Source organism: Procambarus clarkii, chromosome 31 (assembly GCF_040958095.1).
Source record: "Procambarus clarkii isolate CNS0578487 chromosome 31, FALCON_Pclarkii_2.0, whole genome shotgun sequence".
NCBI classification, from domain to species: Eukaryota; Metazoa; Arthropoda; class Malacostraca; order Decapoda; family Cambaridae; genus Procambarus; species Procambarus clarkii.
This window is the reverse complement of record NC_091180.1, coordinates 12,977,997-12,995,915: the sequence shown is the minus strand read 5'-3', so window position 1 is coordinate 12,995,915 and position 17,919 is coordinate 12,977,997. Positions and strand designations below refer to the sequence as shown.

Genomic DNA, 17,919 nt, shown 5'->3' with positions numbered 1-17,919 from the left:
ACCCTCAATATGAGTGGGAGGACACCATGCAATACACTGGTGCATCAAGATTAAAAGTATCTCCCTCTGACACCATCCCTTCCACACCACAACCATCTTATTTCCCACTATTTTTGGCTTCAAAATCTTATGTTTTTGTCCAGACTTTTATCATAAAAGTATATTTTCTTTTATCAGTATAAACATTATACTGATCCATACGCAAAAAACATTCTTTTGTGTACTGCTTCTTGGGTAAATAATACAACAAACTTTGTTATGTAATACTGGAAATAATGAAATTTAATCCTTACAAATGGTAATAAAATGTCTTATAATTAAAACTACCTTTCACACACATTTAAAAACATCCTAATGTGTTTATGCATCAAAAAAAAATAAAAAAATAAAGTAAACCAACAGAATGTGCCAAATAAAAAAATTATTAATCTGCTCCAGTATGTGTTCTAAGTTTACAATCCATTTTTCATTCAAGAGCAGCTTTTCTTCAAGACACAAATCACTGCATTCTATCTAGAGAGATTTAATACGAATGTTTCAAATTTATAAGGACCATTGTAGAGTGCATCTCTCTGCCTCAACCACGAAATTCTGACATTACACTGTCAGCAAATGAGCTGATTAATCTTCTCATAGCCAGCATTGACAAGGAATTTAAATGAAGCATCTTCTCGTAGATTGTCAAGTTTGTCACACGCAAGTAGCTCCTCAACAGGTATCAACAGCTCCTGGATGTCACTCCCTGCAATAACAATGTATATTTTTAAATGCAAAAATGTGTGGTAATTGTGCTCTCTCTCCGTGTATAATTTTACTGATCTTGTAATCAAAGTCTAGAGAGTATATAGAAGTAAGAGAGAGAGATATTTAATGTTATTTTATTCGGCATCATTACCCCCCCCTTCATCTCTGACATTCATGGATAAGTGTGAGATTAGATAGGATGGGTCCCCAGCAATGCCTTCTCCCTCTACCATAGCATTGGAAGGTACTTCCATGATCTTTAATGGGAAGATCATTCCCAGTACAATAGTTATTACCTTGGGAAAATGCTAATTCTATGGTCTTGAAGAGAAGGGTGTCACTGATGGCCTCCAGAGGATTATCCGTGTCCATATGTTCCCAAGAGTTTCTCAAGATGGCTCGAGTCCAAATTTCTAGCTTGAGCTCAGGCACCTCATCCTCTGGCACAAATGCCAGCAGGTCCAGTGCCTTCTTGAAGTCGAATTCATTGGCATAAACATTTTCTTCACTTGTATATAGCTGTAGAAAAGGATTGATATGAATGAGAAAACAATTAGCTCCATAAAGCCCAACCACTTGGACTGGTTGATAGAGTGACGGTCTTGCTTCTTGCAGGTTGGCATTCAAGCCATGACTGCCCCAAGTGGTTGAGCACCATTCCTTCCCTTTGTCCTATCCTAAATCCTTACTCTTCTATCCCTTCCAAATGTAATATAATATGTACTACTTCATTTGCTGCACTTTTGAAGTACAGAAAAAAATCTATTTACATGCACTATTTTCCTCAGTTGGTCTCCTTTACTTTATATAAATTACCTCACTTTCTAACTCACTCAGAAGACTACCTCACATAGATATCTTGAAGTTATCTTGAGCATCTGATGACACAGATGCACACTTGTGCACTTTCCTGCACACCAATAAGTGTGGTTTAAAAATGTTTTCCTATACAGACAACACAACAAATCAAGATGCCTACAATGAAGCACGTACAAATATACGTACAGTACAGTATTTACAAATCAAGACTGATACCCTGGACGTACATGAACAAGTTCGTTGGGAGACAGGACTCTCATACTGTCTGGGTCGAGGGAGTGTGCCGTAAGAACTGGCTCGGGCAGCTGCTCCTGATAGACGATAAGTTCCTCTTCTAATCTCATAGTGTCATCGTCCAGCAAATTCGTCTCTCCTGTTCCAGGTATGCTGGATGCAAGATGACACAGCTTGCTTAAACTCAGCAGAGTCTGAAAGTAAGAAGTCTATGAACACAAATAGCAAGATGCAAGACTGTGTATGTGTGTGTATGTGTGTGTGTGTGTGTATGTGTGTGTGTGTGTGTGTGTGTGTGTGTGTGTGTGTTACAAGGAAATACTGGAAAGAAATACACAAGTTTCAATTGTAAACATGGTGTATCTATTGGTTTAAATTGTGCACTAGTAAGGAATGAAAATGAATCATTGGAACACGGACACTTGCAAAGGCTTTAAAGCAAGCATAGGAAACTTCTGATCTGTGTAGTGGTATTCTGTTTGCTGTTTTCCATACCAATTTGCAGAGGTCTAAAATTAAACTGAATAAAATCTATTTCCAGAGAAGAAATATGTCTCCCTTAATCCTTGTTGAACATATATTCTTTTAAAAGTACATCCACTGCCACAGGCAAAAGGATCAGTAATAGGAGGAAGTGAACAGGAAGAATAATGGATGAGCGAGCTCCACAACCATACAGATTCTTTGTATCTTATTACATGCTAGTGTTTACCCCTGCAGATCTTCCGAATCTTGCTAAGTTCTTGTCTACAACCGCAAAATTTGAGATTAATCCATGAAAACGTTATAAATTTGTGTATTTAAATATGATTTTTTGTCGAATCATTGCTTATTTTTAAAAACAAATGTTAAGATATCAACTCAGAGATGGCTTGCAGTGCTTTTAAACCCGCAGACAGCAGCTATATCAAAATGGTCATTCCTGACTATGTGCAAAAAATAAAACAATTCCAAAAAATTATTTTTAATTACAGAATTATTAATTTGAATGCAAAATGTATGAAAACACAAAAAACCAGCGTTGAATGTAATGAAACGCCATTTTCTGGGCGAGACCCAGAGGCTCCTCGGAGCTATCCAGGCTGATAGGGATAGTCTTAACTTTTGGCATCTGTCGACATGGGTGGAGTTCTAGGCCTACCAGGGACCACGGCCAGAACCTGCCCCCCCCCCCTTTCCCCCCGAAAGGCACGAGGCGCAATGGCCCATAGAAATGCATATCTGATTTTGAAGTATTCTATATCTGCCATCGACCGGGACAGGCACCCAGAAAGGTAAGCGCTTCAAAACAAACCACTATTCTGGTGAAACCAACGAAAATAATGAAACAATTGGACAGAACTCCCCCAATTGAAAACAAGCAAATGAGCATGACATCACACGAGCCGCGCCGCATGTCTACGCAGCTCCCCCCTCCCCGGGAAGGGAAAGGGGGGGAGCCCCAGACCCTCGCGCCGGCAATCAGTTCCGAGGCTGCACATAAAAATACGCAAAAACTGCCGGCAGGAGGGAGGGAGGGATGCCGGGAAGCCTCCGGGACTAACCCAGAAAATGGAATTTCATTATATTCAACGCTGGTTTTCTGGGGGGAAGCTCCTACGGCTCCCCGGAGCTACTTCACCAAAGACTAAGGAAAGAAGGGGACTTACGGGAGGAGGTGGTAGGTGCTCCCCAACTTGACTCCAAGTTGAGACAAGCTGCAGCCGCTGACCCAAAGCGAGACAGGCCTGATTAGGCCCAGGAACGTTAACGAGGTAGCGTGCAGCCAGGACCCTGTTCGACTGCCAAAAACCCTGTGCTCGAATGTCAGCCCAGGACATGTTCCCAAAGATGGCAGCAAGAGCAGTGAACTGACGAATGTCATGGACACGGATATAGAACTGCAGGCTGGCTAGACTTAATAACCCTGCGGATGACCTGAGAGACCCGTCCTGCGAACAAGGAAGAAGGAAAACTGGATCAACCAAAAGCGCATCCCCGGACACAGAAGTTGTGGCGAACAAATAACGGCGGAGGGCCGCAACCGGACACAACACATGATGCACCCCCGGCCTGACCAACCAAGCATAAACAACCCAAGGACCCCTCCGAAAAGCAGCAGTCTCATTCTTCACCAGAAAAGAAGGAGAAGGCTGCAGACGAACAAACCTATCTCCACGACCGAAAGAGCAGGAATCCCTGCGTCGGAGGAGAGCATGAAGCTCACCAACCTGACCCCCCAGAGGCCAATGCCAACAGGAAAAAAAAGAGCCTTCGAAAAACAATCTTGAACCGAAGGGGCCACAACAAACCGAGGAAAAGAGAGCACTCTGTCCAAAGATCAGGATGGCTCAAGCAGCAGATGAGCAGGCCGGAGGTGAAACAACGCCCAAGACAGCTTGCGAATCGGCGCAGAAGTAATATCTATACCGAAAGCAAGCTGAAGCGGCTCCGCCAGCGCCGCATGATAAGAGGCGACAGTACCAGTATTTGGCATAAGATGCCAAATATGACGGTCCTGGATAAGATGACGGTCCTGGAACAATCACGAGAGAAAGGACAATACCACCTGAAGCAAAAGCTAAGTACAAAAACTAAGAGTCAAAAAGGAAACTGAAGGAACACCAGGAAACTTCAAACTGCCACCGAGACGAAGTCCGCAGGTGGAACACCATCAATGAAGCCACCTGATCACCATACAAATGGTGATAAACTTGAGAAAAAATACCAAACGCGAAGACTCGAGGAGAAAGGAGCGAACCAGTTTCTTAACAGACTAGGCCGATCTTCTGAAAGAGGCGGAGCCGCAGAAAAACCTTCTAGTTCGAACACTGGGCAAGCATCACCTGAAACCAGGACTGGGCCGGCCACCACGGGGCCAAGAGGACTACTCGCCCCTGGTAGGTCTCCAAGCAAGCCAGGGCCTGAAGCAACAGCTGAACCGGGGGAAGAGGTACAGGAAACCCAACCTCGACCAGTTCTGCCGAAAGGCATCAATCCCGACAGCCTCACGGTTGGGGAAGAGCGCCACATATACCAGAAGACGCCTTGACCACGCCGACGAAAAAGTCCACCTCCGGGCACTCGACTGTCTGGCAGAGCCAACTGAATGAGTCGGCATTGACCGTCCAATTCCATGGACAGGGGAACGAACTGGGACAGGCCATCCGCCAGGACATTGGACACCCCTCGGGCGTGAACCGCCAGGAGAGCCAAACCTCGAGAACTCAGCAGACGAGTCACCTGAAGCGACCAGCCCCAAAGAGCCAAGGACTGCATCGAACCCCCTCAGTTCAGGCAATGATCCACCGGGGAGCAGTCATAATGGAGCCGGATCGTCGATCTGCGGGCGACACGAACCCTCCGAAGCGCAAGCCACACTACCGTGAACTCCCGCACTGTGCGGTGGGTCCAATGGAAGGACGTACCCCACCGCCCCTGGCCGGCCTGGTGAGCACTGGTCAAAAAGCCCCAGCCAAGAGACAATGCATCTGTGAACACATTGAGCGAGGGGCTCGGGTAGGTGCCCAGGCACTGAACCCCGAAAAACTCGAAGAGGAAGCCGGCGACACAGCAGCCGATGCAAGGCCCCCGGAGGTCGAACCCAGCGATCACGAGAGAGGCAGAAGGGACGTTCCCGAAGGAACCAGAACAGCCGACGAAGTCAAACCCAACCCGGCGGGTAGACCATCATTGCAAAGTTCAGGTTCCCGCACAGACCCTCGAGCAACTGCCGGGTAACCGGGAGCCCTCCAGAAACAAGCACCTGCGGGACCGCGGCCGAAGGAGAGACTCCGGAAGAAAAGACAAGGAAGTGGTCCGAGAGCCCCACACAAGACCCAGCCAGGTCTAAACCTGGGAGGGAACCAGATGGGACTTCCGCCAGTTCACCAGGAACCCGAACCCGGCTAGCTGGGAAAGCACCAAACCCCTGGCGAGCAAACACGCAGACCGACTGGGAGCCCAAACCAGCCAGTCGTTGAGGTAAGCCAACACCCGAACACCTAACAGACGCAGATGGGCCACTCGACTTGAGTGTGTGAACACAAAGTGTTCACACACCTTGTGTGTGAACACACAAGGTGCCAGGGTTCAACCCGAATGAGAGACAACTCGGTAACTCTGACGCCCCACAACAAAACCGAGCCAGTCCCTGAACCCCGGAAGAATCGGGATGTGCCAATACGCATCCTTGAGGTCCAGGGACACCATACAAGCACCCGGCTCCAAGAGAAGCCGGACCTAGGACAGAGTGGTCATCCGAAAGGAGGGGCAAAAAAAAAAAAAACAGGGGTTCAGACGGGACAAGTCCAGAATGAACCGCAGGTCTGCACAGTCCCGTTTCAGTACTGGAAACGGGCAGAAAACCCACCTGAGGGACGTCGTCATTTTGACCACGCCCAAGTGCACTCACTCCAAAACGACCCAACAGAGTGCAGGAGAAGAGGTCTGCCCTGACAGCCCTGAACCCTCTGAAGGAGGAGGAGCCACCCAACGCCACCGAAGGCCGCAAGAAACGATCTGAAAAGCCCACGAATTGTGGGACCACGCGTGAGTGAACAAAGCAAGCATCCCCTCGCACAAAGCGAGTACCACGTCGACCAGCCACAGTCAGGACCGAAGGCTGCTCCGGCTACGAAACTGGCACCTGTGGGCGACCTCAACGGGCGTAACCGCGGGCACAACCCCTCCTGGAGGAACCCACCCTGGACCCCTGGAGAACCAACAGGTCAGACATCGGGCGGCAGGTGGAAAAGGTCGCCGGCATATACTGTTCGACCGCAGAAGTAGCAAACAACAAAGGACAAAAAGGGCGAAGACAATCTAAGAGCCAGGGCCCAAGTGGATTCCAAGGAGGAAGCGAGCACCACCTGCTGATACGCGAAGTGCGCAGCGAAAAACCGCAGGAGCGCATCCTGCAGGATTGGGGCAAACGGCTTCAAAAGTGCAGACGATACACAAGCAGCAAAGGCCAAGGCACTAGACCCAGGAACGACCTCAAGCGCCTCTACATCCTCCGTAAGCCAATCCGAAGACAACTCAAGGAGGGAAAAGAAACGCAGGACTGAAGACAACGAGCCTTGTGCGAGCAAGTCCCAGGTACACCCTCAGTCACAAGTGCTGCCGACAAGGAGGGGACCTGCACATGAAGTTGAACCATGCCAACATCCTGCAGAAGAGCTGGAGCGAAAAGGAACTCATTAAGGTGTGCAAAGTCGCTCCCAGGTAAACCTGGACCACAGTCAATGCCTCACGCCATTCAAGCATGCAGGTATGACAGAAGGTGTTCCACGCATCCAGCGGAAACATAGGGCAGTCTGCTAGCCAGGACGACTCAGAAACCTCATAAAGAACCCAGTATGGAGACAAAGACCCAAACCTGAAGGAAGACGGATCCATTATTGAGGCATAATCCGGGTCCCGCAGGAGGTATACCGCAATGGCAGCCCGGACCTCAGCCGGAGAGACACGGGAAGCCGAAAACCTTTGGAAGGACCGAACCGAAGAAACCCGCAGGGACATGGCACTGAACCCGGGGAGGAGCCGAACCCAAATCAAAGTCGTACGCAGAGGGGGAAAGGAAAACCCCACTGCTTGTAACAGCAAGCCCTGCTCGGAGCGTCTGAAAACCCAGGCGGGGTCCAACGGGACCCAAGGCCCCCAATTCAGCTCCTCCCCAACCCCGGGAACTTCCTGGGGACTCGAACCCGGGACCGAGTTGTCCTCTAAAACCTCAGTCTCGCAAAAAAATCTGAGGCAGTCGGAACAGCAGGAAGAGGATGGGCCCACTGGTCTGACCCTGGAGCTATAGCTGGAGGAACTGACTCGAATGCCTTCGCAGCCACCCCAGAAAGGGCAGCCCCTGAAACTGCCAGAGTCTCGGAAACCACTAAACCCTGCCCCAACCCCAAAGCCTTCAGACGTTTAGGACCCGGAAGCAAGGATGGGGGGGAGGGGGACCGATTGAACCACAGCAGAGGAAGAACGAGGGAGTGCAGCAGGAACCAAGGCCGAAGCGACTAACACCCCCAAGTCCGGGTCCCTATAAACAAAACGGGGCAGCTTTGGGGAAGCAACCAACCTAGCGCGCTGCAGCAACCTAAACCTATCTTGCAACACGCGAGCTGCCTGTACCTGAATATTATCATCAGATTGAGTGCACCGAGTCACATACAAGCAACAAAGCTCGCAGGACTCTGGGTCAAACGCGTCACCGACTCGACAGGCAAGAGCGTCGCCCTGAGACACTGATAATGCTAAAACCCCCCGGGACGTGTCCACTCACGAGGGCGAAGCAGAGGGTACCACCAACAAACAACCCTAATATAAGGGGGGGAGGAACACAAAGGCAGACCCCCCCCAAGGCAAAAAAAAAAAAAAAAAAAAAAAAAATTGCAAGAGGACAGCATACCCAGAGGGAACAGAGCCAGCCACTGTTATAGGTGAAAATTAGCTATGCAGTACCTCACACCTCTACCAGTGCAAAAACTACCACTTATCCTAAGGCAAACTAGGGAGGAACCCCCCTCCCAAAACACTCGGGGTGGTCAATCACCAAGCACCACCAGTCTCCGTGGTGTAGTGGTAAGACACTCGCCTGGCGTTCTGCGAGCGCTTTGTCATGGGTTCATATCCTGGCCGGGGAGGATTTACTGGGCGCAAATCCTTAACTGTAGCCTCTGTTTAACTCAACAGTAAAATGTGTACTTGGTTGTAAAAACGATTCTTCGCGGTGGGGATCGTATTCCAGGGACTTGCCCGAAACGCTACGCGTACTAGTGGCTGTACAAGAATGTAATAACTCTTCTTGAGATTATCTTGAGATGATTTCGGGGCTTTTAGTGTCCCCGTGGCCCGGTCCTCGACCAGGCCTCCACCCCCAGGAAGCAGCCCGTGACAGCTGACTAACACCCAGGTACCTATTTTACTGCTAGGTAACAGGGGCATAGGGTGAAAGAATCTCTGCTCATTGTTTCTCGCCGACGCCTGGGATCGAACCCAGGACCACAAGTTCCGCGTGCTGTCCGCTCGGCCGACCGGCTCCCTATTAAATATATCTTGTATACTGTATATCTCAATATACAAAATATACTCTTAAATATATCTAAAAAAAAAAAAAAGAGGTACACCCAAGGCGACTTGTGGAAGGTAACCCCAAGCTCCTCGGGGTATACTTACAGGGCACTTAGGGAAGTCCTAAGCGCACGCAGCCCAAATACCTAGGAAATGTACTCCCAGCTCACACACCACCAAAGAGAAGTACTGTACTGAACCCAGGCACAGCACAATAAGAATCTGGAGCTGGAGCCACAACGATCAAGCCTTATCCCATCAACCGAGGAACTGAGGTGTGGATTGCCGGTGCGGGGGTCTGGGGCTTCCCCTTTCCCCTCCCAGGGAAGGGGGGAGCTGCACAGACATGCAGCGCGGCTCGTGAGACATCATGCTCGTTTGCTCATTTTCAACTGGGGGAGTTCTGTCCACTTGTTTCGTTATTTTTGTTGGTTTCACCTGAATAATGGTTTGTTTTGAGGCGCTTACCTTTCTGGGTGCCTGTCGCAGTCGATGGAAGATATAGAATGCTCCAAAATCACATGTGCATTTCTATGGGCCATTGCTCCTCGTGCCTCTGAAGGGGCCAGGTTCTGGCCGTGGTTCCCGGTAGGCCTAGAACTCCACCCACATCGACTGATGCCAAAAGTTATGACTATCTCTATCGACCTGGATAACTCCGGGGAGCCTTAGGGGCTCTCGTAGGGGCTCCCCCAGAAAAAATCACAGGCTCCCATATTTTGCCATAGGCCTTAGTTTGTATACAGCCACCATAAGCGAGGCACCCACCTCTGGCTCACAGTGCTGCCGTGTGGCTTGCTCTACAGTATCACTCACAGTTGAGGAAATTCACAAGGATCAATCGAAATGCTAGAAATGATGATAATCCTGATAGTGATAAAGATTATACACAAAAATCTGATACAGCAAGACAAACGGTGAATTGAACCAGCTAGCACCTGGAAGGCGAACTTACTCCACCGTCAGTCACCACAGGCCCAGTCTATTTTGCCACTGCCGCAGCATCCCATGCAGCAACTGTCCCACCTGCTGTTCCTCTTCCCCATTGGCAGTGAAAATGCCTCTTTCTGGATTTAGTGACCAGGATTCCAATATTAACAGCTGTGCTATAGCTAGTGGAAGCGATTTTCATGTGTTACTAGCAGAGCTATGCTGCATTAGTAGCTCGCCTGCAAAGAAAGATGCCACGTGACAGTCGAATGGGGAAAATCAAAGAAAGATTGACCTCGTGGTCAATTGCATGTGCCTGCCCTGTGTATATTAGAACAAGCTTCAACCCCATGGTCTTGTTGGAGGTTGGATTCATACCAGTGGCGGTATATCCTGGGGGTGGAGGCGGCGCCTTAAGCAGCAAGGATATACTCCTGTGGGATGACAGTGCCAACTTTGTTCCACAAATACCTACGCTTGATGATACAGATGTAGGAATTCAACTTCCTTCAATTGAAGGTTGAATAAGCAGTGAGTGTACTGCAGGAAGGTTGAGCAAGATAAATCTGGAGAGGGTTTCGGGAATTCTACTCCCCGAGCCCGGCCTGGGGGCCAGGCGAGTGCACCAAGGGAACCCAAGTATGATGTGTCCATACCAGTGAGAAATGACTATGGATCAATAAACGACCAGGCTACTACAGGTATATGGTCCAACATTTATAGAATTCCACGAGACATACAGAGAATAACCATCCCATTTGCAGCAGAACATCCTGAAACTCCAATAGAGATAACCGTCGATATATTCAGAGATCCCAGCCCACCACACAGGCTCTGTGTATGCCAGTTGAACACAACAGTAGACATTACAGTATTTGGTTGGAACAAATATAATATTTATACCCGTAACTTATGCTGTATCTTAACACCTTGACTGCATTTAAATACTGTACAGTTATACACTAAATTCACATTAAATTAAGCAAGCACCTTATCAATATAATGATTTCCGACCCGTGGTCCGGAAGACAGTATGGAGACAGATGCTCGAGAGCAAAATAAACATGTAAGCCAATAAAATCTAAATCCTTAACAAATGCTATGCTACCTTTTTCCTACTGAGATATGCCGATTCTTCTAGTGCCAACTGCCGTAGCGGTTGTGTGAGCAGCTGTAAAATCTCTCGTCTTAATGTGGTGGAGCCAGGCCAGAGAAGTGTAGTCTTGAAGGAAGCGGGACAGATCCCCCTGAGCCCATGGCTCAGAAGTCGCCCTCGCTTACCCGTCTCCAGATACCACCTGAACACAAAGTCGGAGAACCCCTGCAAAAATATATTTTCATTTCAGCTACTTCTTTCACCTTTAAGATTACTCTATTTTTCTTAATCAGTGCAACAGAATAGCTTCCTCAAGTATACATCAACAGCAATTTGTAATCAAAGTCATTACTTATTGTGTTTACTTTACACCATCCAAAAACTACTCGCCTTCTCCATGCAATGAAATGTTTAAGATTGCAATAAATCTCCATATGAGCATGCATCATATATTTATAATTACAATAACATCTACAAATGTATAGAATTGCAGTAACAAAGTAATCACCATACGATTGGTTCTAGCACAGTGGTCTAGGTCCTCGGCTCACAATCGAGGATCTGGGTTCAATCCTCGAGCAGGACGAGAGACCACGAGGAGGCCTGGTCGGATACCAGGTCACGGGGATGTTAATCCCAAAAATCAACCCAAGATAAGGTACATTCCTTTCACATGATGCCTATTTACTGAGCAATAAATAGATCACCGAGAGTTAGTCAACTGTTGTGGGCTGCATCTTTGAGAAGGTCCATCAGTAGTTGCTTAGAGGGGGGACCTCAATAACCCTAACAACATCATCATCCCTGACTATGGAAAACTGTAACAGTGGTGAACCCACTTGAATAACACTTAACAGAATTATTATGATCTAGTTATACAGTAATGAAGCAGGGAAGATAAATGTGAAAAAGCTTTGAAAAGATTATATTTTGTTCATTATATATTTTATTTTTCCCTGTGATTTTGCATCCCATCCTCAGAATAGACAGTACGTTTTTAATACTAAATGTAATAAGTACAATCCTGACTATCGCATAGTAACATAAATAACACTTAATCGCACACCATCGCATCAAAATATTGTGAATATTAGAGTTTACCTGAAAAGCTGTATAGAAAACCACGACCTAACCTAACCTTGGGAGTGTAGGAGGACAAGCATGTAAATAGCATTTATTGCTTACAATTACAGTGGTACCGTCGGAATACGAGTGTCCCTGTATACGAATTTTTTGGAATATGAGCAGGATTTGCTCAGAAAATTTGCCTCGGAAGACGAGGGTGTTGATACACATACAGGCTGACTAGCGTGTGGTGGCACGGCGATCGCGCCTCAGTTTACCAGTGCCTTGCGCCCAGTAGACTATCCCGCCTGAATTATTCACAAGGATTTACAGCTTTTTGTCGGATTTTTGGCCATTTGAGCTAAAAAGTTGTTATTATATATCTCACCATGGGTCCCAAGAAAGTCAGTGGTAGGGTCACCTAAGTAAATAGTTGTTAGTAAAGGCAGTAGAGGATGTCCCTTCTTCATTAAGAAAATGTGTGAAGTATGGGAAGAACTACAAAGTTTTGTTGAAAAAACTCGCCCAGATAAAGCTGTAGCAGGCCGTTGCATTGACCTTTTAAATGACAATGTTGATGATGTCTTACTACAGACAAGTGTTAAAATGTAGGGAAAAACAAGCATCTTTAGACAGATTCTTAGTAAGACAAGCAGCTCTTAGTGGTATGCAGGCAAAACGTGCCAGAGTGCACACCAGTTAAGTCTTCACTGCCTGATGTTATAATGGAAGGGGACTCCCCTTCCAAACAGTAACACCTCTCCTCCTCCCTCCTCCTCACCATCTTCCATACGCCAACAGCAGTCATCAGCAAGGGTAAGTAATAACTTGAACATAGTTTTGTTGGTTTATTTAGATGAATTAGGTATAAAATTTAGTTTGAAGTGAGATTTTTGGGTAGTCAGGAACAGATTAATTCATTTCCTATTATTTCTTATGGGGAAATTAGCTTCGGATTACGAGTTTTCGGAATATGAGCTGTCTCCAGGAACGGATTAAACTCTTAAACCGAGGTACCCCTGTAGTACTTAACCTATAGCTGTATAGATATTACAATTTTATAAAACTAATAAAATAAAACTAAAGTCTTTCAATAAATTATAAAGTAACTCAAGATATTTTCAAAATTTGTATAAAATCTCTATTGTTTAATAAAAATGAAAAAGAAATTCTTTATATTTAAAAATTGGATATATAGAATTGAACACGAAAACTTCAACTTAAAAATTTTGAGTGTACAGTGTTAACAGAAAATGAGGAGAATATATATGTTGAGGTAAATGTAACAGCACAATTAAGTGTATATATGTACTATACAGACAGTCAGGAATGTACTTATTACATTTAGTATTAAAACGTACAGTCTATTCGGAGGAAGGGTTGGATTTTGCTATCAAAATACGTGGAGCAAAGTGGAGCTGAACACTAAGGATGTGGCTGTTTTTCAAGCCTTGTGTATGATGCACATCTGGAGAGAAGAGATTTGTAACACGTCACCAGTATGGGTTTCAGGGAAGGTAAGTCGTGTCTCACAGGTTTAATAGAATTCTATAACCCCGCAACAAGCATTAAGTAAGAAAGAGAAGAATGGCAGACTGCATTTTCTTGGACTGTCTGAAAGCGTTTTGACACAGTACCCCATAAGAGACTGTTACATAAGTTAGAGAAACAAGCTGGAGTAAGTGGTAAGGTGCTCCAATGGATAAGGAGTACCTAAACAACAGGAAGCAGAGAGTTACTGTGAGGGGTGAGACCTCAGACTGGCGTGATGTCACCAGCAGAGTCCCGCAGGGTCTGTACTCGGACCTATCCTGTTTCTGAAATACGTGAAAGAACTTCCAGAAGGTATAGACTCATTCCTCTCAATTTTGCTGGTGATGCTAAAATTATGAGAAGGATTTAAGACAGTAGGAGGACAGCTAAGAGGCTACAGGATTGACCTGGACAGACTGAAGGAATGGTCCAACGAATGGCTACCAGAGTTTAACTTGAGCAAGTGCAAAGTGATGAAGATAGGCGTATGGAGGAGGAGGCCAACCCAAGGTACCAGTTGGGAGAGGAAATTCCTTCAGGAGTCAGGACGAGAGAAAGATCTGGGGGTTGTATACACCAGACCTGTCCCTAAAGCCCACATCAAAAGGATAACATCAGTGACGGATGCAAGGCTGGCAAACATAAGAACTGCCTTCAGAAACTTGTGTAGGGAAACGTTCAGAACCTTGTACACCTCATATATAACAGACCAATCCTAGAATATGCAGCTCCAGCATGCAGTTCCCATCTAGTCAAACACAAAATGAAGTAAGAAAAGGTTCAGTGGTATGCCACCAGGGCTAAGTCCCCGAGCTGAGGAAGTGAGCTATGAGGAAAGATTACTGGAATTGAACCTCACAACACTGGAAAACAGAAGATTTAGGGAAGACATGATCACTACCTACAAAATTCTAAAGAGGAATTTACAGGGTAGATAAACTGTTGAACACATGTGGTATGCAAGCAAGAGGGGGATACAGATAAAAAAACGAGTACCCAAATGAGCCACAGGGACATTAGAAAGAACCTTTTCAATGTCAGAGTACTGTAATTAACAGATGCAATGCATTAGGCAGTGATGTTGTGGAGGTAGACTCCATACACAGTTTCAAGTGTAGATATGATAGAGCCCAGTAGGCTCGGGAATCTGACACAGTTGAATGATTGACGGTTGAGAGGCGGGATCAAAGAGCCAGAGCTCAAACCCCCGCAAGCACAACTTGGCGAGTACAAGGTCCAGGGACAATACCCAGAAATTCACCTGCAATATCAGGCAATCTATGGCACAGAAAATTTACGAAATATTCTGCAAAATAATTACAGTACGTAACTTAATATTTGTTTAACTAATTTTGAAATCAAAATGTGTAAAGAAGCATGATCTATATCATGTAAAAATCAATAGCAATAGTTGGCACAAAATAGAGGAAAACAGCAAACTTCAAATGCAATATATCTGCAGCTGTTGTCATAGAAATCTGATACAAGTCTTCAGTTCAAGTAAGAATGCAATGTAGTACTATCTGAAGATCTAATTTGTGATCAGTCTCTTTAGGAAGAAGAACACACAGATAAAGAAGGTATGAATACGACGTGGAGGTGATCAAGAAACAATTAGACCCAGTTTTCTACAGAAAGTTTTGGACTAACCAGGTTGGAATGGATATGTTGGCCTCTCCAGCTGAGCTTCAGAGCAGACAAAACTCCCAGAACCCAGTCTAGAGATAAAGACAGGTATTAAGGATTTCAATGATTCAGCACACTTACATCAGATCCAAACTGCGTCATGTATGGCCGAGTCTTTCTTGGGGTTGTCGGTGCGATCACACTTCAACCAGTGTTCTGAAGTCACAATATTTTTCAGCTAGCCCACTGCTTGGTCATATTGTTCTCCTTTCACTGTGGGAATACAAAAATATATCTTAAGCCCTGGAAATTAAATGCAAGTCAAATGAAAATAGAACAAAACAAAGTGCTATTAAAAAAATCAGTACAAATTATTTACTGATGTTTTTGATACTGAAATATGCATATCAAACAAATTTACTAGAGGCTGAATGAGGTTATAACGGTCCCTCTCATAGGCACGTGTGAGAGCTTGGTGCGAGTCGTGGCTCACAGCAACCAGGGAACGCAGCTGAGGCTGATAACCGCTCAGGATAACATCGGCAAGATCAACCATCTGAGCATACAGCTTGGCTCTGGTAGCACCATCTTCTGCACGAACTAAACCAACCTGTTCACAAAGATCTGCATCATTATCCCCTCACATGCTACTTATAAATTTTAAGAGACCAGCATCTCGTACTAACAACAGATCTCATTGTCAAATACTTATTAACACAAAAAATATTGGATAGTGTTTTATATAATTATATAAAAATACATCAAAAGCCATATTATATTTCGAGACGTAATACTAGAAGAATCTTTGTTACTGTCAGAACCCGGATTCATAAAGCAATTATGCAAGCACTTACGAACCTGTACAACTTTTCTCAATCACTGGCGACTTTGTTTACAATTATTACACAGTTAATGAGCTCCGAAGCACCAGGAGGCTGTTTCTAACAACAACAACAGTTGATTGGAAAGTTTTCATGCTTGTAATCTGTTAAATAAAGTAACCAAAGCAGTCAAAGATTGAGGAAATATGTACATTTGTAAGTACAGTACTTGCGTAACTGCTTTATGAATCTGGTCCAGGTCTCCACTTTCTTGGCATGAATGATACATCAGTAACAAAATTGAGAACAACAAAGCAAATGAAGGTTAAGAAGCTCAAAATATCCCCCCCCCCCAACTATTCACATGTCATGTACAACAGTTAAGGCAGAACTATTTAACTAGATCTTGCTCCATAGACAAATATGTAACAACTAGGTAAGCCCTACATAGCGTCACATACAAACAGTGCTGCAACAATCTAGAAAACCCTTCGCAGAAACATCCACCACTTTGAGCAACTTGATTAAATGACAACTCTTTGGAACAAACCTTTAAATGTACTGTATCAAAAACATGTCCAACAACCACTACCTCTTAAGAAATACATTTTATCTAGACTTGCTTCCTATCACTTTGTGCACTGTTCATACACTTTGCTTACTCACAATAATAGCTTACCAAGTCTGCCAGATTTGTCTTCCTATCATTCTCTTATCCTCAAATTACCTCAAATACGCTACACAACTTGGTTATCATTAATTCATTCAATACAACTGTCTTAATAAACTTTCCTACATCTAAAAATTGGGCGAATTTTACACCCACATCTTGTTGTGATGGGTGAATTTTACACCCCACATCTTGTTGTGATATTCTTATCACTTACTCGATGATAACCACATTTGTACCATGAAATAGTAGCAGGATTTTTGTTCATGGGTCAAGGTAAACTCCATTACATCCACATAGACCTATTATATCCATATTTGCATTACACATGTAAAACCCAAACAATAATTTTTTAAATCTTCATATGATGATGCCTGCAGTTCCCTAGGGATCATCAACAGACGATAATCACAGCCTGCCTGTTTACTACCTGTTGAAGCTTTCAGGGGTTGATGTCTCTGTGGCTTGGTCTCCTGGCCTGATCCACCAGGCTGTTTGATGCGGCTGCTCACAGCCTGACGTACGAGTCACAGTCTGGTTGATCAGGTATCCTTTAAAAGCACTTGTCGAGTTCTCTTTTGAACACTGCGAGAGGTCAGCCTGTATGTGTGGGGGAAGATTGTTGAAAAGTCTTGGGGCTTTGTTGTTGATCAAGTTCTCTCTCAGCATGCCTATTGCACCTCTGCTTTTCAGTGGGGCTATTTTGCACATCCTGCCATGACCTCTGGTCTCATGTGGTCTTATTTGTGTGCAGATTTGGTCTGGAACCTGGAACCAGTCCTTCCAATATTTTCCAATATCTGGAAAATATCTGGATATCTGGACAATATCTGGAAATCTGGACAATATCTGGACAATATCTGGAACCAGTCCTTCCAATATTTTCCAAGTGTAGGTTATTATGTATTTCTTCTGCTTGCGCTCCAAGGAATAAAGACTTAAATTTTTTAGGCAGACCCAATAATTTAGATGTTTTATTGAATGGATTCTAGCAGTAAAGGATCTTTGCACATTCTTCAGATCAGCAATTTCTCCAATTCTGAATGGGGCTGCGACAGTATTCCACTCTAGAGAGCACTAATGTCTTAAAAAGTATCATCATTGGCGTGACATCTCTCGTTTGGACGGATCATGTTATCCAACCTGTCATTTTTCTTGCAGCTGTGACAGTAACTTCGTTGTGTTCTTTAAAAGTAAGGTCATCTGACATGATTACTCCAAATCTTTGACACTGCTTTTTCTTTATAGTGTGGTTTGACTGTTTTATACAGTATGTGGTTTCTCCTGTGATGTGTTGTTTTTTCCATAGCACAGTAATTGAAACTTAT

At 45.0% G+C, this 17,919-nt stretch overlaps 1 protein-coding gene across 1 annotated transcript in view; it reads right to left on the bottom strand.

The window, feature by feature from the left end:
* Window positions 1-252: 252 nt before the first annotated feature.
* Window positions 253-17,919, bottom strand: part of Nup133 (nuclear pore complex protein Nup133) — a gene marked incomplete in the record, with an annotated part of 90,231 nt that continues 72,564 nt past the window's right edge. Inside the window, 10 exon segments of the mRNA XM_069334355.1 lie at window positions 253-742; window positions 1,041-1,263; window positions 1,791-1,991; window positions 10,889-10,936; window positions 10,938-11,032; window positions 11,035-11,101; window positions 15,242-15,267; window positions 15,270-15,347; window positions 15,350-15,395; window positions 15,522-15,710. Of these exon segments, the coding sequence (XP_069190456.1) occupies window positions 606-742; window positions 1,041-1,263; window positions 1,791-1,991; window positions 10,889-10,936; window positions 10,938-11,032; window positions 11,035-11,101; window positions 15,242-15,267; window positions 15,270-15,347; window positions 15,350-15,395; window positions 15,522-15,710 (1,110 nt within the window).